At 40.1% G+C, this 25,888-nt stretch overlaps 1 protein-coding gene across 7 annotated transcripts in view; it reads right to left on the bottom strand.

Annotated features, from left to right (window-relative positions):
- Nucleotides 1–25,888, bottom strand: part of LOC126416237 (calcium release-activated calcium channel protein 1-like) — a 563,134-nt gene that overhangs the window by 82,571 nt on the left and 454,675 nt on the right. For 2 of the 7 annotated variants that reach the window (XM_050083878.1, XM_050083870.1), the window contains exon 2: nt 9,914–10,058. The exons of 4 other annotated variants lie outside the window; for them this stretch is intronic. In XM_050083878.1, coding sequence (XP_049939835.1) covers nt 9,914–10,033 — 120 coding nt within the window. In that variant the 5' untranslated portion in view covers nt 10,034–10,058. Of the gene's footprint in view, nt 1–9,576; nt 9,604–9,913; nt 10,059–25,888 lie in introns of those variants that run through there. One more of the 7 variants, XM_050083909.1, reaches the window with a different exon arrangement.

The raw sequence follows: 25,888 nt of genomic DNA on the forward strand, positions 1-25,888 counted from the left end.
CCCAAGAAGGATGGCACAGTGTGGCTCTGTGGTGACAATTGTTATTTTAATTCATTTACCATAATAGACAAGTATCCTATCCCAAACATTCAAGGCTTTGCCCAACTATTTAGTAGAGCATGCATTTTCAGAGTTTTGTACTGCCCTGAGGCATATTTATAAATACCTGTGGAACAGAGTGACACACCAAAAAAGCCTTGATCACCCCTGTTGACCTTTACAAGTTTATATATATGTCTTATGACCTCAAAAACGTGGCACAAATTTGGCAATGCCACAAACTCACTTCTCTTTAACTGCTCTTACTGCTAGGCATACCTAAACAACATTCTCATTTTCTATGTGCATAATGTCTGTTCTTTCTGACATGTCCAAAAGAACCGACACCATGGTGAATCATGACAGCCGTGAAGAATGAAATTTCAAGGAATTATAAACATCAGCTGTGCATGGGACATTGATAGAAATCAATGGGGAGAGTTGAAAATGTGTGCCCAACCGGGATTCGAGCCCAGGATCTCCTGCTTACTTGGCAGGCACTTTAACCCCTGAGCCACTGAAGACACAGGAATTAGTGTGGCTGTGTGGACTTATCCCAAGCACACCCCCCAGCAGACCCACAGTCTCAACTTACTCCACACACTATGAAAGTAGTACTCCCTACCCATTAATCTCAATGCTTGTGGCAAGCCCCATTCCCACACGAGTTCGAGCATATGTGTGCCCCTGCACAGAAATGATCCTGGGCTTGTGATTGCCATAATTATATGTGTATGGTGTCTGTCCTTTTGAACATGTCTGAAAGAACAGACACCATGGTGGATTTGACAGCGGTGAAGAATGAAATTTCAATGAATTACAAACATCAGCTGTGCATGGGACGTTGATAGAAATCAACGGGGAGAGTTGAAAATGTGTCCTTCATCTGAGGGACAGTTTGCATGCATGAGGCCACACCCACCCACTTCACATCTAATGCACAGTCCCCATTCCAGATGAGGCGGATGCAGCTGGAATAACAGTGACAGTCAGCACCAACGGGATGCTCAAGATACATATGCCCCCTCTTTGCTGCTCCTCCAATACCGACACCTCCCGTGCTGGGCCAATTCACACATGTTCATTAACCAGTCCATCCTCCTTACTGGATTGCAGACTACACCTTCTCCAGTCCAGCTGGCATGGACCTCCCCAGCTTCACGACAAATGGTCCACCCGTGCCTTCCATCCAAGGCATGGTGGTCGTGCTACCTCACACAATCAACCAAGAACCATTGAGCGGCCTACAATACCCCTGTATTCGACAATGCCCATTTCCTCTCCTCTGTGCTCTGCACTCTCCAGGGGGAGGGGGTGGGTTTGGAATGAGGAGTGCTCTATCTTCAGATTCAGTGAGCTAATGTAAACGTCATTCCTTCTACCCCTTCCTCCTAGTCCCTTCTTTCCTCATTGTATTAGTAATATGTACTGATATATGGAGAGCTTAGCTGTTTCATGAGATTATGTGATATGTGCCTGTGATAGCAGATACTGATAATTGTTTGCAGTTTGCATAACATGTTAAAGGACTGTTCAGGATTCGATCTCACTGTGTAGACTTACATGAATGTTCACAAACAGAGCTAATTTTGATGTTTTTATAGTGCATTAACTTGTCTGAACATGACTGTACATTAACTTAGCATATCATTTATCATTTCCTCTTTGCCAACCCTTGCCCACTTACAAGCTATTGTGAGTCTTCAAATGTTGATTCTGTTCTTATAATCTGTAATTAGATACATTTTATGATACAAATGTGTTTTCAGAGACATGCATTATTGTAATCTGCACAGGTTATTACTATTTGGGTCAATAAATATGAATTCTCAGTGGAAAATGAGCAAACAAACCATTATGTAAAAGTACAGAAGTCATTACATAATAAGCTATAATTTTATGATTTTCTTAATTTTAATACTGAACTGATATTGTAATCATTAAGATAGTGTACTGATTTTGCCAGGAACAAGGAAAGGAATTCAACATAACATTGAAAGAATCCTTGAAAACATTCACTCAGATTAATTCAGAAATACAGCCTGAAATATAAACCAGTTAGTACTCCCAAAAAACATGAAAAGTATAAGAGGTTATTGAAGCACATCAAAAGCATATTGGTATACTGTTATGACAGCCATGGTATCTCTTTTAGAAACAGCACCCTTGCATGCACAGTTACATTATTCTTTTTTTCTTTACAAACATATGAGGGGGCAGTCGAATGAAAACCAAACCCTTGCCACAAAAGTAATCATCAAATGTGTTAAGACATTTATCCCACTGGGTTACAAGATGATCAATTCCTGTTTCACAGAACACAGTCGGCCACTGTTGGATCCACAACCACACCCACTCCCTCACTTCCTCGTCCGGCTGAAACCGAAGTCCATGGGTGTCTTTCTTCAGGTTGCCAAAGATGTTAAAATCACACAGTGAAAGATCTGAGCTGTACAGAAGGTGTGGTTCTGGATCTGTAAGTGGCTGACTATGTTTCATGAAACAGGAATTAATCATCTTGTCTCCCTCTGGGATAACTATCTTAATGTGTGTGGTAATTACTTTTGAATGGAATCATTCCACAGTCATGTTGTGGTGGGTGTTCGCATTTCATTTGACTGCCCTTATATATACAGAGCAAGAAAAAGCAACAAATAGTATCAAAGCCTTCAAAAATAAAAAAAAACACACAATATTTTATTTTAAAACATTTGATTTCACTCACTTCAAAAAAAGCCTAAGACAAGTAGCAACTACTTACATGCCTCATCAATTGAACCCCTATTTTCAGAGGGTTTCTCTACATCAAGAACTACAAATTGTTGCAATGTGTGTATTGGCAACGTGGAGCAGGGGGAGGGTTAGTGTATGTGTACACACATGTTTGTGATGATAAACAATCAAAGCATGCTTCAAGATTTCAGTGCTTCATTCCATATGTAACCAAGAAGTTGAGCAGGCAAGTCTGTCTGATAATTGACTGAGAAATGGGTTTATTTCTCAACAGAATTGGGTGAAAATATGATAGATAAAAATGCCACTCATCTGTAGTTAGTTGGTTGGTGGTGCATAGATGTGTATAACAGCTCAGAAAATAATTGTTCCAGCTTTTGAGCGACATTTTGTTCTTTGTCTAGTGTGAACATCATCTACACACACACACACACACACACACACACACACACACACACACAATCCAGTCATGATGACACTGATTTTTGAGACCTGCTACTATAGCATGTGGGTGTGGTGGGAGTGAAGAAGTTTAAGGCAGGTGGAAGGAGAGGAGCTGATGGGGTGGGAAGCAGGCAGGCAAATATGGAGTACGCAGGAGACAGGGAGACACGAGGCACTCAGCAGCAGCAGAAAATGCAGGATATTTGCAGTAGCATTCACAAAACTGTAGAAAGAGCTTGAAATAGAGAGAAACAGTGTGGGATATGAATATAATAGAGGCAAACATTCCACGTGGGAAATATATCTAAAAACAAAGATGATGTGACTTACCAAACGAAAGTGCTGGCAGGTCGATAGACACACAAACAAACACAAACATACACACAAAATTCAAGCTTTTGCAACAAATGGTTGCTTCATCAGGAAAGAGGGAAGGAGAGGGAAAGACAAAAGGATGTGGGTTTTAAGGGAGAGGATAAGGAGTCATTCCAATCCCGGGAGCAGAAAGACTTACCTTAGGGGGAAAAAATGACAGGTATACACTCGCACACACACACACACACACACACACACACATTTACATCCGCACATACACAGATACAAGCAGACATTTGTAAAGGCAAAGAGTTACATTTGTAAAGGCAAAGAGTTTGGGCAGAGATCTCTGCCCAAACTCTTTGCCTTTACAAATGTCTGCTTGTGTATGTGTGGATGGATATGTGTGTGTGCGAGTGTATACCTATCATTTTTTCCCCCTAAGGTAAGTCTTCCGCTCCTGGGATTGGAATGACTCCTTACCCTCTCCCTTAAAACCCACATCCTTTCGTCTTTCCCTCTCCTTCCCTCTTTCCTGATGAGGCAACAGTTTGTTGCAAAAGCTTGAATGTTGTGTGAATGTTCGTGTTTGTTTGTGTGTCTGTCGACCTGCCAGCACTATATATATATATATATATATATATATATATATATATATATATATATATATCCTTTCCTGACTATTCACCTCCCCCCCCCCCCCCCCCCTTCCCCAACCCATCTGTCCAGACAACTTCTCACAGTTAGTGCCACCAAGTCCGCATAGATACGTGTTTGTGTAGGTGTGTGTTTGGAGGGAGGTGTTATTTGTGTGTGTATGCTTACACTAATAAAAGAGTCATTATCATCGGCTGCAGCGGTAGTACAAGTTTGACGTAACTGCTGGATGAAGGCCTTATCTAAACTGTTCCGTACAGTCTAGTTTTCAGCTTTATATCTACATCCATCCATCTTCTTTAGGTTGTTATCTAGGTTTTTGTTACCTCTGGAACTCAAGCAATGTACTTCCTTAGTCCCCTTGCCCTCCATTCAACTGCCCAGCTCCATTTATTTTTTATTAGAGTTGTTGTTTTGTCAAAGGAAAATTTAACATTGAGATAACTAATACATTATGAGACAGAATTGCTGGGCACTACTAACCTTCAGGGAGAAAAATTATAAGTACTGCCTATAGAAACATATAAAAGTGACAACACTATCCTAGCTTTCAGAACTGCTGTTTCCTGCCTTGGGGGATGGAAAGGTTGGGATCTGAATGACCTGCCCTTTCTTTTTAACCTTCTGCAACCTGTCTCTCCCTCTCCTCCCTGAAAAAGGAACTAGCAGTTCTGAAAGCTAGGATAGTGTCATCACTTTTACTGTTATATTTGTGTATCAGCAGTGCTAAAAATTTTGTCTCCTGAACATCAGCATCTGTCTTATAATGTATATTTCATAGCTGTGTCTTCCCTTACCCACTTTTTCCTGTTCCTCCTGGAAATTCCAACATTTATTTCTCCATTGCTTACAGAGCAACCTCTAGTTTTTTAATGTCTTTTGCATTAGAAGCTCATGCCTAACTATTAAAAGTCAAAACTGAAAATACACACTGACTCTAAACTTTCCATTTCAGACACAATGTACTTTTTAACCTTTACAAAATATTCCAGATCATTTTTATTCTGTTATCAATTCATTTGTTTCCTCATCTGACTGACATACAGAAACTCAACAAGTGGTGCTATGTTATCATTGTTAATTTGAGCAATTTTGTTTTAGACGTACTGATTGTATATTTTGTGATCTTATTACAGTTGCCTTTCAGGTATACTTTTGTGCTTGCTTATAAAGTACCTCCATTAGTTGTTGGAGTTTTATCTGCTATAGGGGCAATCCATGTAATGTTATTAGCAAAGTTAAGGTGGTTCATATAACATATTCTCCAGGAGTAATGGATCGAGTAAACAACTGCCGCGTGTGTTACGTCTTGTACATGGAGCATCATTGAAGTTACTGTCAGTATCTAATTATCTGTGACTGTTTAGAGATGTGTACTTGTGTTGCTAGAAATAAAAAGTAATTCTGTATGCTTCAGTTTCTTGTATACTATTTTATGTGGTGTATAAGCCTTACCCGTATAATTGGTGACCCCGACAATGAAGAAATTAGTATAATTCTGGACAGTTTATTTTTTGAACATTTAAATATGATGCCACAGCAATAGAAGACTCCCACAAGCAGTTGTAAACCATCAATGATGAGATTCAGGAAATTCATTACAAAACTGAAGGTCTGGAGCTCTTCCTTTCCACAATGCAAAAAGTGGACAAAGTACAGTGCAAAGAATTGAATACTAAAACACTGCACAACTCCACATTGGTTTAATGAATGCAGACAGCAATGTCAACTGCACACCTCTATCCACTTGATCTTTCAGGTAGACCAGGAGGTGATGTTAAGGCAGATTTGACAATGTGGGCTGCTCTAGTGATTTCTTCTGTGTTGTGATCACACTCAGGAAGAATGAATAGTCTGTTTGTTGATTCAAGTGGTTCTTCCATACTGTGCTTGCTGTTTACGCCTGACCAATAACAAATTTGGTTCATGTTCACAGAAAATACTTTCATGCACCAGCAGATTACTTATGATTATGGCCAATTGACATGAATGACCAGCAATTTAGACCAGTGGATGACAGCACTGGTTTTGGACATTATTGTGCACCTGCTACAGCATCAGATTTACCTTGCTTTGAAAGCTGAATTAGTTGTTCGCTGCACGAAATTGCCACACTACAGGCTCAGAGAAGTGCTTTATCAAGAAAAAGGAGGTGATGAAATCCCTTTTGTATTTTGGTGGCATGTACGGGGTACAACAGTCCGCCTCTGTAGGTCAGTGGTTAGCTGCTACTGGCTGCTATGCAGAGGACCCAGGTTCAATTCCTGATACTACCAGGCATTTTTTCTTGGTGTGAGGACTGTAATGGGGTGCAATCAGGTACTTGATGCCAATTGAGGAGCTACTTGAGTGGGAATTAGCAGCTACAAAGTCATGAAATCTGACAACAGCCAGGAGAGTAGTTTTCTGACCCCACATCCCTGTGTACCGCATCCAATGTCTCCATTGGCATAGGATGATGTGGCTGGCAGTCAGTCCCAACTGGCCCATCAGGTCTAGAATTCAGAGCCTTTTTCCCCCAAGGTATGATAGACACTATTACAGTTTTGGATAACTTGTTGTTGCATATTTGGCAACACCGCTTACCATCACAAGTAGCATTGGTAGTGCATGATCAACTAGCAGACAAGTTGGTAAAAGTGTTCATCAAAATATACGCAAATTGGAGTTGCCAGCAACTGTTGCTTTGATGCCATCAGCAGATGACATGCAAACTGACTCCAACCAGTAGATGCAAAGTTGCCTAAAGAGACAACAGTTGACTGCTGCACCTTCATGCCACTCCTCTGACAGAGCATTTTTAAAGAGCTCCAGAGCATTTTTAAAGGGTTCCAGAGTTCATGTGCCACAGTTGAGATACTGGCTACATTGGTTCAAGTGCTGCAACAGCAGCAGGAAGGAGAAAGTAAACAGCTGTGATCCTCATGCACTACAATGATGTACTTCCAGCGATCTGGAGTCAACTTTGTTAATGTTTGTTGGTACCACAGGCAGCAGGCACTGAAATGCACATAAACTTGCATCCATTCAAATTATGACTGTGGTCTTGATGAGGCACAACAGATTGCATGTTGTACAAAAAGTGACACCCGTCATGGATGCAAGATAAACAACAGGTGGAACATCGGCATGAAACTGTAGACAAACTGCACCACAACAGTTGGTACGTCTACAGGAGTGGTACGATGTGTACACAAACTCCACAAATGCTACAGCTGCCAGCACACCCCATTGCACTTGTACGTATCAGACAGGCATATGGGATGACCTTCCTGATTGACAGCAGCTGAGATGTCAGCATGCTCCCAGCCTGGTGCCCACCTGACGGTAAGCCACTGAAAGCAGTGAAAAACTTGGTGATAGCCACCTATGGCCACTTAGGCTTCACCGTCATCTTCATGCAGATGTTCATTGTCATTGAACATATATTAGGTACCATCCTCCTTGCTTATTGTGCATTAATGGCAGATTTGAGGAAAACATGACTACAGACTACACGAGACAGCAGATGGGGGCACTCTGCCTACAGCATAACACAGAGAATAGAAAATACCAACTACAATAAACAACAGCGGAAATCTCTGACTGATTTGCAGACACCAGAAAAGTGTAATGACATCAAACATGTCCTTGTGCATCATGTCCTTGGCCAACCCATTTTACAGCATGCCCCCAGAATTGCCTCAGAGAAACCAAGGCTATATCTGAAGAAATGCTCCAAGTTGGGATAGGCTACTGTCTTGATAGCCCATGGTGTCTGCCTTTGCACGTTGTTCACAAGAAAGATGGTTTGTGGTGCACCTATGAAGATCACCATGGCGATGTGCCAGGACAGTTCCAGGCAGATGCCCAATACCAAAAATTCAAGATTTTACCTGTGCATTAGCCACTAGCAACAGTTTTTAGCGTCACAGGCTGTGGCCCCTTCCAGAATTCCAAAAAAATGGTAATTACACCCTTTTTCCTATCTGAATTTTTATTTATGGATCAAAAATGATACTCAGGCATGGATGAAGTCTTAAAGGAGTTTCTGTTTCCCTTTGTGTACCATTATGAAAGGCTAGTGTGCTCACCAAATGCCCAGCAACAAGAACAATGTGTGGGAATTGCATCATCAGCTGCACAACTATAGCATAGTATTGCATTAAGAGAACTGTGTCATTGGTAAAACAGAATTGATGTTCCTGGGATACACAGTTTTGGCAGATGCCATTCATCTGTTACCAGAGGAGATAGCAGCTCTACATGCCTTTCCAAAACCGACTGACTACCAGCACTCACAAAGTTTCCTGGGAATGGTCAACCTTTATTGCTGCAGCTTTTGAGCAATGGCAATTATACAAATGCCACTTACAGGTGAGCTCACAGGACATGACATCACAGGCTGATTCCCCCTCAACTGTCCCACAGAAATGAAAGAAGCTTTTCACAGTCTTCATATGAGCCTAACTAGCACAGTGGTCCTCATTCCCCGAGCTCTCTAGCAAGATTTGACCACACCCACATCAGTCTTGTAGGCCCTCTTGCACCTGTGGATGGCTACAGGCACCTTTTACAAACAGTGGACAGATGCGTTTGATGGGCAGAAACTACACCCTTTGTCGACACTTATTCCAAGATAACACCAAAGACCATCACTACCACCTACATAGCACAATTCACTTGCCCTCTCCATGTTACAACAGAACAGGGCCAACAATTCAAATCTAGTTTGTTCTAAGAATTGTCCAACTTATACAGCATCCAGCATCGTCATACAACAAGTCCAACCTTGCCAGCAGTGGAATGGTAGAAAGATGGCATGGCATCGGATTCTAAAGGCTGATCTCATTTTCAATTGCAAGAAGTGGACAGAGGCCCCTCCCTTGGTCCTTTTAGGTCTTCGTACAATCTACAAGCCCGACATCAAATCATCGTTAGCAGAAATGGTGTATGTGGAGCTGATACACGCTCTAGCAGTCTATTTTTACATCAGCACCACAGCCATCTGCAACACAACTGCCACAGTCGGTGTAACACGTCCAAGATCACTTAGGCAAAACATGTCGCCCTCCTGCTTCATGCCATGGTGAACACCATGTTTTTGTCTACAAATCTTTTGACATCACACACTCACACCATGCTCCGAACAAATCTCATTAAATCGCCACTCCAGCCACTGTACACTGGAATTGCAATGAGGAAACCATACCACTGAGATCTTGCAAATCAATCCAGCAACTGACTGTTGTGTGTGTTATTTCTGGTACAAGCAGTATCTTTGAAGTTACTCTCAGTGTTAAGTTATCTGTGTTTATTTGTGGATGTGGATGTCTATTGCTAGAAATAAAAAGTAATTCTGTAAGCTTTAATTCTGTGTACATTACTTTATGTGGAGTGCAAGCTTACCCACAGTTTCATTAACACATATTCCTTCTCCTTTTCCCCAGTTCATGAATTTGAAAACATCATTTAAGATGATAGCTTCTTCAAACTCTGGTGCATTTTCTGAGCTGTTAAGTGTGTCTATGTGCCACCAACCAATCAACTGTATTTGCATGGTTACACGTCCTCATTTTTACTAGTTGTTTTCATCCTGGAATTTTATGTTTTTGTATTATTTGATGAAAATATGCTGTGAGAAAGAAGTATTGAATAACATGAAATTCAATTTGAGTAGTACATTAATGGTGCATGCAGTTCATCTTCAACATCTGCCTGTCATAAACTAAAGGAAGGTACTCACATTATAAAGAGACCCTGTAAACCAGGGTGAATTGTTGTTGCCAGAATATTGCCTTGAGTAAAATGGGAAAAAAGTTGGAGCTGGCTTTTTCAGTATAGCAGAAGATGATTTGTCTGACATTGCAGCTCCTAGTTCACCCAGTCACCTGTAAACGTAAATCACAGGACCTATGGGAAACTTTGTCTTTCTAAAACAAATGAGTAAGTGGTTTGAAAAAGTACAATAAATATACATATAATTCAACAAGACTGAGATGTATATATTAGTAAGATGTTAAAAGTCATGGTATTACTTTACAGAAGTTCTAGTAATTGCTGAATACAATGATGTGCAAAATATACTATGAATCCTGAATTTATGGGAGAACTGGGCAGCAGCTGAACTAAATTGAATGTTTTTGGCTCTTTTTATTAGATATTTTACAGTAGACAACTGAAAAACGATTTCCATGTACTATTTGAGCCAACTTTTAAATATATAGTTACAAATATCATTTATAATTATGTTAAAACTTAAGTTCTTTCCATTTCTCTGTGGATACATATTTAACTGATAACATGACTAAGGATTTACAACTACTTTGACATCAGACTAAAGAAATAGTACTAGCTTCATGATGCTATTTGAGGTGACTGTGGGCCACTGTCATTTTGTGTTAATGACGTTTTGTGCACAGAAAACAAAGCATGTCATCACTTAATTTGAAGTGGTCCATTATTTGCATTCTGGATGTCATTCACCTCTTCTCACAGTTTCCTATGGTCTGTTAAATTCTGCATTGTTATGATTAGCTTTTCTTCTTCTCTTACAGATTCATTCCCTGTGACTGGAAACTGTGGTCATATCCCCCTTGCCTACCCTTAGTTTATCTGAATGTACTATTCTTAAAGACCAACTTCTGCCTATTTTAAATATCATCTATAAATATGCTTTAGGTATGTTATGACATGAATCTGATTTCATGTTTAAAAATTGCAAGTATGGCTATGACTGGCTAGGTCAATTGTTTCTCACATTGGAGAATTACAAGGATGTACTGCCTCTAATAGAACCGTACCTCATATGGCTGTGTGGTGTTGCAATTAACCTTTGGGTTGATAACTCATTTGTTTTTCTATGCCAACTACAGTAAGGTGTGTTTTGACAGAGGGCACGACATGTTATAGTTGTTCATTTTATATTCACAAATAAAGAATGGGATGAATGTATAGTCTCCTCTGTGCAAAGCTTGCCTTCTGGCTGAAGTATGTTAACTGACCCCACATAGGAAACCTGTGTTCAGAATTCTCAATTTTCCCAATAAATTATGTATTTTCCTTTTGAGTGTATGTGGACTCTTTAACCTTCCTTAGTGACCACAATGAACTGTAGAGATATGACTGTTTTCTCACCTTGAACTGTGTCTTTACACTGTAACAAGTGAACTGTTTCTTTACACTGTAACAAGTCTCATCAGAATCAATAAACTCAGCAGCAGTGGATGGGCAGCATACTACTGAAGTGTTCTGTTCTTCTGGAAGGTAGAAATGGGAGACTCCTTGCACAGAAAGTGATATGCAGAAATAATTTGAGTGTTGGAACAAATGAATGTAGATGTGTGGACTCAAATGGGTACTATTTTAAAGGGGAATGCTATCACATGAACATACTTGGTAAATGCACAAATTACTATGTAATATCTCTTTATATTCGATGACTTATTCTGATACAATTCTACCCTTGAATGACATTTACTAATTTTCTATCTTCATACTCGCAGAATCCATACGCAAAATAGTTTCATACAATAGCCATGCCATGAGCGCATAATTATTCTTTGTAGTACTCTCTCTGGTGGTTGTTTAAAAAAAAAAAAATAGCCTGAGCTTTGTTTGAAGAACTGTAATCTGATTATTGAGATTTATGACAGAAGATAACTGATACGAAATTGTACGATTAAAAGGGAAATATATATATTGCTCCTTCATACAAAAGATTAGCAGACTGCCGCAAAGCATGAGCCTGCAGAGAAGAAGAATCATCGCCTGATTTCATTCTAACAAGTAAAATTTCTGAATCATTTTGAGTGAATGAGCTATGACTGTGTTTCATATTATGAATGACTGATTGCTTGAACAAATTGAGAACTACATAATTATATAGAAAGGAGGAAACATTACAACTACATCATTCCATCCCACTTCTTTTGTGTAATATCTTATAAAAGACATATTCTGGTGAAGTGCAAGAACACATTTTTAATAATTTGCTCATCCACTGTCACTGAGCTCATACATTTTCACAAAACTTGGCACACTGTAAGAATACAGAAACTTGCCACGATATGAGAACACAGTTAAAGTTGAGAAAACAGTTATCTACTAATAGGCCATGACAAATAGCTCCTTAATAATAGAAGAAGACTTTCCATTTCTTTTGTGTTGAGGTTAAAGAAAGAGAATCAGTTATGTAGACAAAGCCAAAAGCATTTTTACATTTTACGAGGTGCAGAACTGTATATTCTGGTAGGTTTAGAGCTTACTGCACACCTTTAAAGCTTACCGCACTTCTTTGCACCCGCTTGATGGCAGGTTAAACTGTGAGTAAATATTACCATTACTTTTCCAAGATAACACTACTTCGAGATATTCATTGGCTACTGAATGTCTCAGATTGTAAGTGAGTCATCCACAAAGTCATTAATATGTGAGAATGCTTCATATCAACGTTAATAGTCGATAGGGGGAACAGCCAGACTGATATGACTTTGTTGAAAGCAGAAGGAGAGATATTTGTACTTGATCAAATGTCACTCAACGGGTGTATTGAGGGACTGTTTCAGGCATGTATCTAGCCAACCTGAGATATCAGTGCTCTTGCCCATCAGTTCCTCTCCTGTACTGTTAGCTTCATTCTGAGAAACTATTAAGGTCCATAGCATTACTACCACATATTTCCACACTGTGAAATTAAACTAATCCATATTTTAATTAATTATTTATTATTTTCAACCAATTTCCAAACTTGATTGTTTCTTTCCTTGTTGATTGTGGAGGTGAAGAATGTATGACAATAATTTATATCTTAGTTCATATGTGTTAGTGCCATTCTTGTATTCTTGTAGTTGGGCATAGCAACCAGGCTTATGAGATTTCTTCTTAATACCATCTATTTTCAGTATTTCAGTGAACCAATATTAAGCTTTTTTATGTTTCATATTTATTTAGAACACTTGTGTGCTGTTCACATTTCTCCTTTGTGCATGCATATCACAAGTTGCATTAAGAAAATAATTACCACCAATACACCCCATGCACTGCAGACTATGATTCTCTTAATCCAGATCCCCCTCCAGGAAACTCTGTACAGTTTTTTCACCATTTCATATTAATATTGCCAGTGTGTTAAATATCCATCACAAGATTAATTGCAAATAATATCTTTTTAAATGTACAAAGACAGGACAAAAGTTGATTCAACTAGTCAGTTGAAAATCTGTTAATAAATGCTGAGCTATATTATATCATTAGCTTGGTGTTTGTAGTTGAAGGATGCTTTATGCTAATACAAGACAAACATAGAGATCAAGCCGTTAATTTTTAAAAATCTTATTACTCATAGAACCTAATGTGGACACTGACCTGAGATCAGATGTACATCCAACTACTTTGAATCAATGATGGCTGCATGATGGGACATAAGGGATAATGAAGCATAATTTCATAATGGTAATCATCAGCTGACCTGTTTAGGAATTTCACTGTTTCCAGTTTATTCAACAAGAAATTCTTGTGAAATGTGCAGAAACATCTCTAATCAGTTGAATGACGTACTAATAATCTAGTACTAGGCATTCTGTAACTTGTGCTTGGAAAAATAATATATTTAATAGTGTTCTGTGCAAAAAGTGCCCCAATATAAGTGTACAAGGCTTTTGCAAGTGCAGTAAACATGAAAAGAAAAACTAAAAACTATGAATCCTGTAACAAAAAGGTCACAAAACAAGCATGTTACAAGTGGAGCAACAGACATGGTAACTGTATACAGTGCAACAACAGAAATATTAATTTTAAAGCATGGTGTTAATTATGAGAGCTAGTTAGTGAGAAAAGAAGACAGTGTGGTGGTTATCGACTGCAAGAGTCGACCGCCTAATCTTTGATAACGAACTTCTTTGAAAACTGTTGATCTCAGTGTGTTCTGAACTCTGTATTCGAGCGGATGTGTATGTACCGACATGATCAGAATAAAGTTAGTTCATTATAAACGAGCAAATACTTAAAGTTGGGTTCAATATTACCATACATAACATCTCAATCCCCACACTGGTGACCCCGACGTTCACAAACGCCGCTTACGATGCCAGAAATGTGTACTGGAACATCGCCATGGACAAAGAATGCAGCAACCCTTTGTCGGATTTCTACGTCCATCGACTTCGCATCTCGCCGCATCTGGATGCAGTGTACAGGAAGTGTAATTAGTGTGTAAATTCCCGACTCTTGTGTGAATTGTGCTTTTTGGTAACTTTCGTCACCTTCGCACACATAGACAATGCGACCGAGGTGCACACGTCATTCGTCGAAACCCACTCAACGCGTCGGTAATTTCACTTCTGGACAGTGCAGTGCTCCTTTGCTGATTAATTTGGACTATTTTGACTTGCTTTTGTGTAATGAATTAACTTTTTGCAATGCTTCAATATCGGACAATCATGCCAAACAATGGCCTGCAACAAATGGGGACTATGTTGTAAATCCCAGTCTGCACGAACTCCGAACTATGGCTAAATCGCATGCCTGGTTGAATTCACTGGAACAAGGACATGCTACTGATCAATGACAATGCACCAATTACACCAACGACAATGCTGGCTGTTTCTCAGTGCAACACTGGACGTGCCATGCCTCCCTCTACACAGCACCCGAGCTGCACCGACTCTGCTCAACCGCTACCGACAGCGATGTCACGGCCACCGCCTGCTGGCTCACTGACCTCGACCCAGTCAAAACAAAGAGCTGCACAACATACAATCCCACCATGCCTACCACATCTGCATTTTGTCAACAACTCACCGACACTATGCATGCTTACTGCTCGGCCGTTCACTACTGGATCACGCCCGCAACCTGTTCACCCACCCCAGAAGACGATTTCAGCCTTATCAATGCTTCATACAGCAGTGAACGTGTTCTCACTCCACCTCTGCCGAGTACTGAGTTTCACATTTGTGATCGCACACATGATCTCTTCTACTCGAACTGTTACATCAATACTGTACCGCCAACCTTGTCTTGTACGCCAGACAGATTCTGATTTCGACCCCATTTTACTCAGTGATACACAGCAGACTGCTTCATGACATATATTTTCACCTGAACAACTGCAACAGCTACGTGAGCAAATCGCAACATACAACTTGTTGGTACAAGATCAGTTACACATGCTGCAGCCAACACCGACCAAGCACGACATGCAACGATGTGCTCCTGTCATTTTTCCACCTCTGACTGCTTCATGACATACATTTTCGCCTGAACAACTGCTACAGCTACATGAGCAAATTGCGACATACAACTTGTTGGTACAAGATCAGTTACACATGCTGCAGCCAACACCAACCGAGCACAACATGCAACGAGATGCTCCTGTCATTGTTCCGCCTCCGACTGCTTCCGATCCTTCACTGTTACTACAAGCTACAACTAATACCCTGATGATCACACTACATGGATCTATGTCCCAGATGTCACAACTTTCATCATCACGCTGCCTCAAGTGGAAATTCTACGTTACTGATGTGATTGTTGTTGTTGTGGTCTTCAGTCCTGAGACTGGTCTGATGCAGCTCTCCATGCTACTCTATCCTGTGCAAGCTTTTTCATCTCCCAGTACCTACTGCAACCTACATCCTTCTGAATCTGCTTAGTGTATTCATCTCTTGGTCTCCCTCTACGATTTTTACCCTCCACGCTGCCCTCCAGTACTAAATTGGTGATCCCTTGATGCCTCAGAACATGTCCTACCAACCGATCCCTCCTTCTGGTCAAGTTGTGCCACAAACTTCTCTTCTCCCCAATCCTATTCAATACTTCCTCATTAGTTATGTGATCTACCCATCTAATCTTCTGCATTCTTCTGTAGCACCACATTTCGAAAGCTTCTATTCTCTTCTTGTCCAAACTATTTATCGTCCATGTTTCACTTCCATACACGGCTACACTCCATAAAAATACTTTCAGAAATGACTTCCTGACACTTAAATCTATACTCGATGTTAACAAATTTCTCTTCTTCAGAAACGCTTTCCTTGCCATTGCCAGTCTACATTTTATATCCTCTCTACTTCGACCATCATCAGTTATTTTGCTCCCCAAACAGCAAAACTCCTTTACTACTTTAAGTGTCTCATTTCCTAATCTAATTCCCTCAGCATCACCCGACTTAATTCGACTACATTCCATTATCCTTGTTTTGCTTTTGTTGATGTTCATCTTATATCCTCCTTTCAAAACGCTGTCCATTCCATTCAACTGCTCTTCCAAGTCCTTTGCTGTCTCTGACAGAATTACAATGTCATTGGCAAACCTCAACGTTTTTATTTCTTCTCCATGAATTTTAATACCTACTCCAAATTTTTCTTTTATTTCCTTTACTGCTTGCTCAATATACAGATTGAACAACATCGGGGAGAGGCTACAACCCTGTCTTACTCCCTTCCCAACCACTGCTTCCCTTTCATGTCCCTCGACTCTTATAACTGCCATCTGGTTTCTGTACAAATTGTAAATAGCCTTTCGCTCCCTGTATTTTACCCCTGCCACCATTAGAATTTGAAAGAGAGTGTCCCAGTCAACATTGTCAAAAGCTTTCTCTAAGTCTACAAATGCTAGAAACGTAGGTTTGCCTTTCCTTAATCTTTCTTCTAAGATAAGTCGTAAGGTCAGTATTGCCTCATGTGTTCCAGTGTTTCTACGGAATCCAAACTGATCTTCCCCGAGGTTGGCTTCTGCTAGTTTTTCCATTCGTCTGTAAAGAATTCGTGTTAGCATTTTGCAGCTGTGACTTATTAAACTGATAGTTCGGTAATTTTCACATCTGTCAACACCTGCTTTCTTTGGGATTGGAATTATTATATTCTTCTTGAAGTCTGAGGGTATTTCGCCTGTTTCATACATCTTGCTCACCAGATGGTAGAGTTTTGTCAGGACTGGCTCTCCCAAGGCCATCAGTAGTTCCAATGGAATGTTGTCTACTCCGGGGGCCTTGTTTCGACTCAGGTCTTTCAGTGCTCTGTCAAACTCTTCACACAGTATCATATCTCCCATTTCATCTTCATCTACATCCTCTTCCATTTCCATAATATTGTCCTCAAGTACATTGCCCTTGTATAGACCCTCTATATACTCCTTCCACCTTTCTGCTTTCCCTTCTTTGCTTAGAACTGGGTTTCCATCTGAGCTCTTGATATTCATACAAGTCGTTCTCTTATCTCCAAAGGTCTCTTTAATTTTCCTGTAGGCAGTATCTATCTTACCCCTAGTGTAGGCCTCTACATCCTTACATTTGTCCTCTAGCCATCCCTGCTTAGCCATTTTGCACTTCCTGTCGATCTCATTTTTGAGACGTTTGTATTCCTTTTTGCCTGCTTCATTTACTGCATTTTTATATTTTCTCCTTTCATCAATTAAACTCAATATTTCTTCTGTTACCCAAGGACTTCTACTAGCCCTCGTCTTTTTACCTACTTGATCCTCTGCTGCCTTCACTACTTCATCCCTCAAAGCTACCCATTCTTCTTCTACTGTATTTCTTTCCCCCATTCCTGTCAATTGTTCCCTTATGCTCTCCCTCAAACTCTGTACAACCTCTGGTTCTTTCAGTTTATCAGGTCCCATCTCCTTAAATTCCCACCTTTTTGCAGTTTCTTCAGTTTTAATCTACAGGTCATAACCAATACATTGTGGTCAGAGTTCACATCTGCCCCTGGAAATGTCTTACAATTTAAAACCTGGTTCCTAAATCTCTGTCTTACCATTATATAATCTATCTGATACCTTTTAGTATCTCCAGGGTACTTCCATGTATACAACCTTCTTTCATGATTCTTAAACCAAGTGTTAGCTATGATTATGTTGTGCTCTGTGCAAAATTCTACCAGGCGGCTTCCTCTTTCGTTTCTTAGCCCCAATCCATATTCACCTACTATGTTTCCTTCTCTCCCTTTTCCTACACTCGAATTCCAGTCACCCATGACTATTAAATTTTCGTCTCCCTTCACAATCTGAATAATTTCTTTTATTTCATCATACATTTCTTCAATTTCATCATCATCTGCAGAGCTAGTTGGCATATAAACTTGTACTACTGTAGTAGGTGAGGGCTTTGTATCTATCTTGGCCACAATAATGCGTTCACTATGCTGTTTGTAGTAGCTTACCCGCATTCCTATTTTCCTATTCATTATTAATAATGTGATACAAGCAACTTATTTACGCCGCTGCCACCTTTCCTTGGTAGTTCCAGACACTGTTTCTGTACTACGGCATAACCAGCCACATTCCAGTGCCACTTGCTTTGCCACCCTCTTCACTACCTCCGCAATGTACGACCAACACATCTGCCATTTCTGCTTCACTGAGTGAGCATCTTTCCGCTCCAACACACGACGTGCAGCAGTTTCATGCGAGCAGCTTGCAGCCTTACGACTCGATTGCAGCGCCGACAGCACACACGCAGCTCCAGTTCCAACTAACTGTGTCGCCTCTCCACCATGGACCAGTAGTTCATCTGCCAATTCGACTTCATCACGTTCACATTACATCTCATCGCCTTCCTGCTCTGACCATGGTTTCGCCAACCACGTCCGCCTTCCATCACCTCTCGCCATCACCATGCCTCTTGTACAGGGCTCATGGCCCGCCCCCCAACCTTCGATCACGGCTTTTTCGCACATCAAAACACTGACACTGTCAACTCCGCTTGGAACATCCTGCCATCTACCGCTGTAATGCACTCACTGTCCACGGACTCTGACGCTTCCATCTACACTAAAGTCATCTGCCACCAAGGTCAGTCATGTGCAGCTTGCTGTTTTCTCCCTTGCTGCGACATCAAGCGCCTCTATAACTCTGTCATTACCACATGTGTTGCTCATCCGGCATCTCTTACGCAAATTGTTAAGCCACAGCATGCTTGCTCCTTCATGTCATATGGCCAATAACAAACTGTTACTGGACACGTCGCACTTACCGCGGCACTTGCTGACAAATACTTTGGCAATACATTGCATTGCATCTTCGACGCATTCCGTGCCTTTGATCGGATCAAAGCACGCTGCACCGCACGGCCTCGGCACGACGATGTTCTCCCCATCGACACATCGCCGCCTTCTGCTTCCACTGTGCCATCAGCAGCATGGCACAGTGAACCTGTGGATGCCTTCCACACCTTCCCTCCGCTGGTCGCGCCTACCAAGACATCGAGAAATGGTCCGATCGCGCCTCGCACTAGTGCCTGCCACGATACGATTGGACACGCGCACCTGTGCCATCAGCCGGCTGCATGCATACACGCCTCTCATCACCCTTACAGTGCTCCACACTGCCGGTGAGGGCTCTGTGGTGGTTATCGACTGCAAGTGTCGACCGCCTCATCTTTGAGAATGAACTTCTTTGAAAACTGTTGATCTCAATGTGTTCCGAACTCTGTATTCAAGTGGATGTGTTTGTAGCGACATGATCAGGATAAAGTTAGTTCATTATAAACAAGCGAATACTTAATGTTGGGTTCGATATTACCGTACATAACACCTCAATCCCCACAACAGAAATATTCTTCTCCAACAAAAAGCCAAATAGTTAGGAAGAATAACATTTTTAGAAAACCATATCAGTGAGATTAAGAGAAACATGAAGGAAATGAAAAACACACAAATATTGAACCTTGTTAATAACCCTGAATGCAACAGCATTCAAAAATCTGATAAATAAAATGCAGAAACAAAGAGTGAAAGTGATATGACCATAAAAACAAATGAACTGACAGTGTCCAATATCATGTCTGTTATAAATACATTTGGCTGAAGTGAAATGGTCAGAAATGAGAAAAACAAAGTACTTATTTTAGCGTCCAGCCAGAGAAGAGAATGTAGATCATTTCTATAGGAGAGCACCATTAAAGGGAATCACAAAAAAAGTGTGGTAAACCTAACAAAAACTTTCATAATAGATGATAAATTAGTGGTAATAGAAGATACAAATGAGACTGATAATCCCTTTCAAAAGATTGAAAAGCATTTGTATGAAACATTAGAGAACGTACTGAAACTTAGTCATAAAACCAATATAATTATTCATCCTATCCCAAAACAACATGATGTACAACACCTACATTCAAAAATAGAAGCAAAAAATTGCCATTTGGTACAGACAGTCAATGAGTTAAGAAATTCAAAAAAGAAGAATTACTGTTAACTTTGGAATGGAAAGATTAATAGAAACAAATTTTCTGTACAAGGCTTCCACTTAAACAGAGAAGGAAAGAAACAGATATATGAAAGACTGGCTTTTCTTGTTAACAAGAATAAAGCAATAATCCCAAATGTTAATATCAAGCCCCAGAAAACCATGGGACAAGGAAATAAGAAAGGAGAAAGCAAAAGGCATCAGAAAGACAATGACTAAAACAGTACAAACTACAATTAATGAGTGGCTTTTGGGGAAAAATCGCAGAAAATGAAAAGAAAATAATCAGAACAGTGCAAACTACAACTGAAGAAGAAAGTAGATATCTGAGGAATAACAATGATCTAGACCAGAAAAACTATCCAGAAAAAAAGGAGAGAGCAAGATGTCAATCAGTACAACTATGAATCTGTTTCATTTGTCAAAACTGTTGTCCCAGTACTAAAAAATCGTGTGCTGTTGCAAGACCTGTAGTCTCAATGGAAACAACCACTCAAGCTTCAGAAGAAACTTCAACAGGATCTGCAACAACCTCACAAAGATCAACAACCACCTCACCAACAGCAACTACAACTACTTTAGCATCACCACCAAACACCCCGGCAGCATGCCCAATTAGAAATACCATGAGGCAGCCAAGTCATCTGAAGGGTTTTTTATTGCTGAAAGCAGCACCTACGGTAGTTATAAATAACCAGCATCTAAACTGAAGGTAAGGATACTGTAGATAGTCCCACAAATTCAGGAATGAAGATCTTTCACTAAAATGTCAGTCATACACAACAAAGCTGAAAATTTAAATGCATTAATAATGCATGAACTAAAAGATAGTTCTGTAATATGTGTTTCTGAGTAGTGGCTTGAAGAGACCTTAATAAATCTGTCTCCCTAAAAAATTTCTCTCTGATTGACTTCTATTGTAGACTGGGTAATAATTATGGGGGAGTAGTCATGTTCATCAAGCATGATACAGAAGTTATCAATGTAGCTAAAATGACTCACCAGAATCGTGAAAAAGACTTTGAGATAGTAGCAACAAAAGTTCCAAAATTAAATTTGATAATAGCCATAGTGTACCATTCCCTGTCAGAAAATTTTGAGGTATATCTAGCAAAAATTGAATGGTATATGCAGCAATATGTGAAGTTATAGTTTGTGGTGACTTTTAATGTAGGGTTTATCAGTAATTGTTAATGGGGAGCCGTTCTGGTCAGTCTCAGCTAATCACTTAATCTTACTGTCACAGCACGCCTTACAACAAGAATAACATCAACCAGTCAGGCAGCCTAGAATCAAAGTCTGACTGATAAAGAGAAATTTAAGCGGTCTGTAGAAGTATTCAATACAGGATTCAGTAGCATAAAGATTTAATAATGACCTTCACCACTGAAGGAGAACAGACAAACAACCTACTTAAGATTAAACACATGATCTTCCATCACGAAAGCATAAACATCTTTAATTCACTACCACAGTGAAAATTGGCCTGCCATCAATGAAACATAAAATTCAGATACAAAATTCAACATATTTCTAGAAAAAAGCATTTTGATACTGCCTTCCCTCTAAAAATGAGAAATATCAGAAATAATGCAAGAGGCAATGGCTGGATTACCAAAGGAATTACAACTTCCTTCCAGAAAAAAAGAGATCATCATCAAATCTGCAAAGAAAATAATGTCACAGTAGATATGCACAATAACTATAAAACATACACAAAAATTTCACAAAAGGTCATAATACAGGCAAAAAGAGCACGCAATGATAGGTGTATAAAAAAGTCTACAAACAAAGTAAAAGCTATGTGGGATATCATGAAAAAGGAAATGAGCAAGAATATGAAAACCAGTGAGAATATTGTCTTGTTACATGACAGTAAAAAGATGACAGAACCAAGTGAAACACCAAATGCAGTATTACTCAACAGGTACTTCACCGGAATGGTAGAAAATTTAATAAAAATGAAACAATGGAACTCCGGGTAGGAATATCAACAATCTAGGAAAAGATAGACTGCTACTTACCATAAAGAAGACACATCAAGTTGTAGACAGGCACATTAAAAGACACTTACATGTAGCTTTCAGCCACAACTTTCATCAGTAAAGACACACACACACACACACACACACACACACACACACACACACACACACACAAAAAAAAATCAAGCACACCTCACGCACACACAGATGTATGCTTGCTTTGTGTGTGTGTGTGTGTGTGTGTGTGTGTGTGTGTGTACTGATCTATCTTTTCCTACATTGTTAATAAAAACTAATTTTGTTGGAAATCAGCAACCAGCAGAAAACGAGATCAACAGCTGTAAATTATCTATGTTTGTGGATCATGGAATCAAGGTGGAAACAATAAAGGCTGTTACTAAACTAAAAACAACATACTGAGCAGGAGCTGATGGCATACCAAGCAGAATCTTACAACTCTCTCTCAAAAATATTATTGATCCGTTCACTCATATATGTAACTGCTCATTAGGAATGGCTGTATTTTCTAATCAGCCAAGAAGATCCGAAGTTATTTCAGTAATCAAAGTTGATGTCAAAGATAAGATATCCTGTATTTTCAAAAGTACTGGAAAACTAATGCACAATAAGTTAACAAAGATCATGAACAAAAATGGAATATTAGCCAGTCCTCAACATGGTTTCAGAAATAAGAAGTCAACCAAGACAGTAATCTATGAATGCATAACCACTGTTTTAAGAGCCATACACATACAATCATGTGGGCCAATCCCATTCCGGATGCATATTTCACAGTTACCACAAATGTGAATGACATTGCAACACGCACTGTTCTGCACAACTAGTGGCCAGGGAGATACAGCTCCTCTCATTCTTCTTGTGGAAACTTACATACTCTCAAGGCAAATGGTCAGCCTTTGACTGAGAACTCCTTGTTGTTTATTAGGCGGTGAGATACTTCCATGAAGATACTGACTGCCATCAAGTGATAGTGTTTACAGACCACAAACCACTAATCAATGCGATATTGCACCCACTGAAAGATGTCAACCTTGATGCTTCTGACACCTGGATATTATTGCTGAGTACACTACAGATGTATGACACCTGCACGGAAGTGACAGCCTCACTACCGACTACTTATCATGAGTCAATGTCATCTCCCTCCAATTTGATTATGAGAAGCTAGCCACCAACTAGTGTAAAGACACTAGCATCAAGGAATTGCGCAACCACAATACCGGCCTACAAATCAAACGACCCACTGTCCCAGGGACTGAAATGCCGATTCTCTGTGAAGTGTCCCTTAACGGGATTTGGCTGTCAATGCCACAAAAAATGCACCATGCAATTTTCAATCAACTCCACACCCTATCTGATCCAGGTGTCAGAACCACTGTCTCCAACTCCTCAAGGAACACTTTGTGTGGCCCAACACCAAAAAACAAGACTGTATATTATGCCAATGCAGTAAAGTCAGAAGCCATGCACAACCACAATTAGGTAAGTTTCAAATTCCAAAAACCCACTTCTGCCATATGCACATCTATTTTGTTGGCCATCTACCAGAGGCCTTCAAGTACTTACTGCTAATGATAGACAGAGCATTCCAATAGGTGGAAGCAGCTCCCGTCCTCCTCCCCCCCCCTCTCAAGGACATCGCAGCAGAGTCCACCGCCCACCTGTTTGTAGGAACATATTTCGGCATGCCAGACATGATAACTACTGATCAAAGCCACCAGTTCGAGTCAGCACTCTTCGGCACCCTGTGTAATTTCTGTCACACAAAACATAACTGCACTGTAATACGTTTTAGTCAAGCAGTGGCACAGGACTCTCAAAGCCACTATTACGTACCACATTAGATTGTGGACTGAAGCTTTGCCATGGGTACTATGCTGTGTCCAAACCATCTTCAAGGAGGACCAACAAGTGTCCCTCACTGAAATACTACACATGAAAACTGGTGCTTCCTACCGACTTTGTTTTAGCCGTCAAGAACCTGTTTGTATGGACCTACCGGTACTAGCTCATTGAGTGGAGGACTAAATTAGTCTTATCCACATGCCCCTTCCCACGAAGTACTTGTTGCCCATGGCCTTCATACATAAACTGCTCTTCCATTGTGAACATGTCATGCTATGGGACAACATGGTTTGATTGGCACTACAGCTGGTATTTACAAAATTCCCAGTGAGTGTGGTGTTGCATATATTGACCAGATGACACGAACTGTTCAGGAGCATTGTATAGAACATGAAATATACACCTGTCTGTAGCAAATGTTAAAATCAACAGTAGAAGAACACTGTATTTCCATGGTAAACTCAATGGAATACGTTGTTTTTGTGGTCTTCAGTCCCAAGACTGGTTTGATGCAGCTCTCCATGCTACTCTATCCTGTGCAAGATTTTTCATCTCCCAGTAAGTACTGCAACCTACATCCTTCTAAATCTCTTTAGTGTATTCATTTCCTGGTCTCTCTCTATGATTTTTACCCTCCACGCTGCCTTCCAACACTAAATTGGTGATCCCTTGATGCCTCAGAATATGCCCCACAAACCAATCCCTTCTTCTAGTCAAGTTATGCCACAAATTTCTCTTCTCTCCAATACCTCCTCATTAGTTATGTGATCTACCCATCTAATCTTCAGCATTCTCCTGTAGCACCACATTTCGAAAGCTTCTATTCTCTTCTTGTCCAAACTATTTATCGTCCATGTTTCACTTCCATACATGGCTACACTCCATACAAACACTTTCAGAAATGACTTCCTGACACTTAAATCTATACTCGATGTTAACAAATTTCTCTTCTTCAGAAACGCTTTCCTTGCCATTGCCAGTCTACATTTTATATCCTCTCTACTTCGACCATCATCAGTTATTTTACTCCCCAAATAGCAAAACTCCTTTACTACTTTAAGCATCTCATTTCCTAATCTAATTCCCACAGCATCACCCGACTTAATTCGACTACATTCCATTATCCTTGTTTTGCTTCTGTTGATTTTCATCTTATATCCTCCTTTCAAGACACTGTCCATTCCGTTCAACTGCTCTTCCAGGTCCTTTGCTGTCTCTGACAGAATTACAATGTCACTGGCGAACCTCAAAGTTTTTATTTCTTCTCCGTGGATTTTAATTCCTACTCCGAATTTTTCTTTTGTTTCCTTTACTGCTTGCTCAATATACAGATTGAATAACATCGGGGAGAGGCTACAACCCTGTCTCACTCCCTTCCCAACCACTACTTCCCTTTCATGTCCCTCGACTCTTATAACAGCCATCTAGTTTCTGTACAAATTGTAAATAGCCTTTCACTCTCTGTATTTTACCCCTGCCACCTTCAGAATTTGAAAGAGAGTATTCCACTCAACATTGTCAAAAGCTTTCTCTAAGTCTACAAATGCTAGAAGCGTAGGTTAGCCTTTCCTTAATCTATTTTCTAAGATAAGTCGTAGGGTCAGCATTGCCTCATGAGTTCCAACATGTCTACAGAATCCAAACTGATCTTCCCTGTGGTGGGCTTCTACCAGTTTTCC

Source organism: Schistocerca serialis, chromosome 1, assembly GCF_023864345.2.
Source record: "Schistocerca serialis cubense isolate TAMUIC-IGC-003099 chromosome 1, iqSchSeri2.2, whole genome shotgun sequence".
Lineage (NCBI taxonomy): Eukaryota > Metazoa > Arthropoda > Insecta > Orthoptera > Acrididae > Schistocerca > Schistocerca serialis.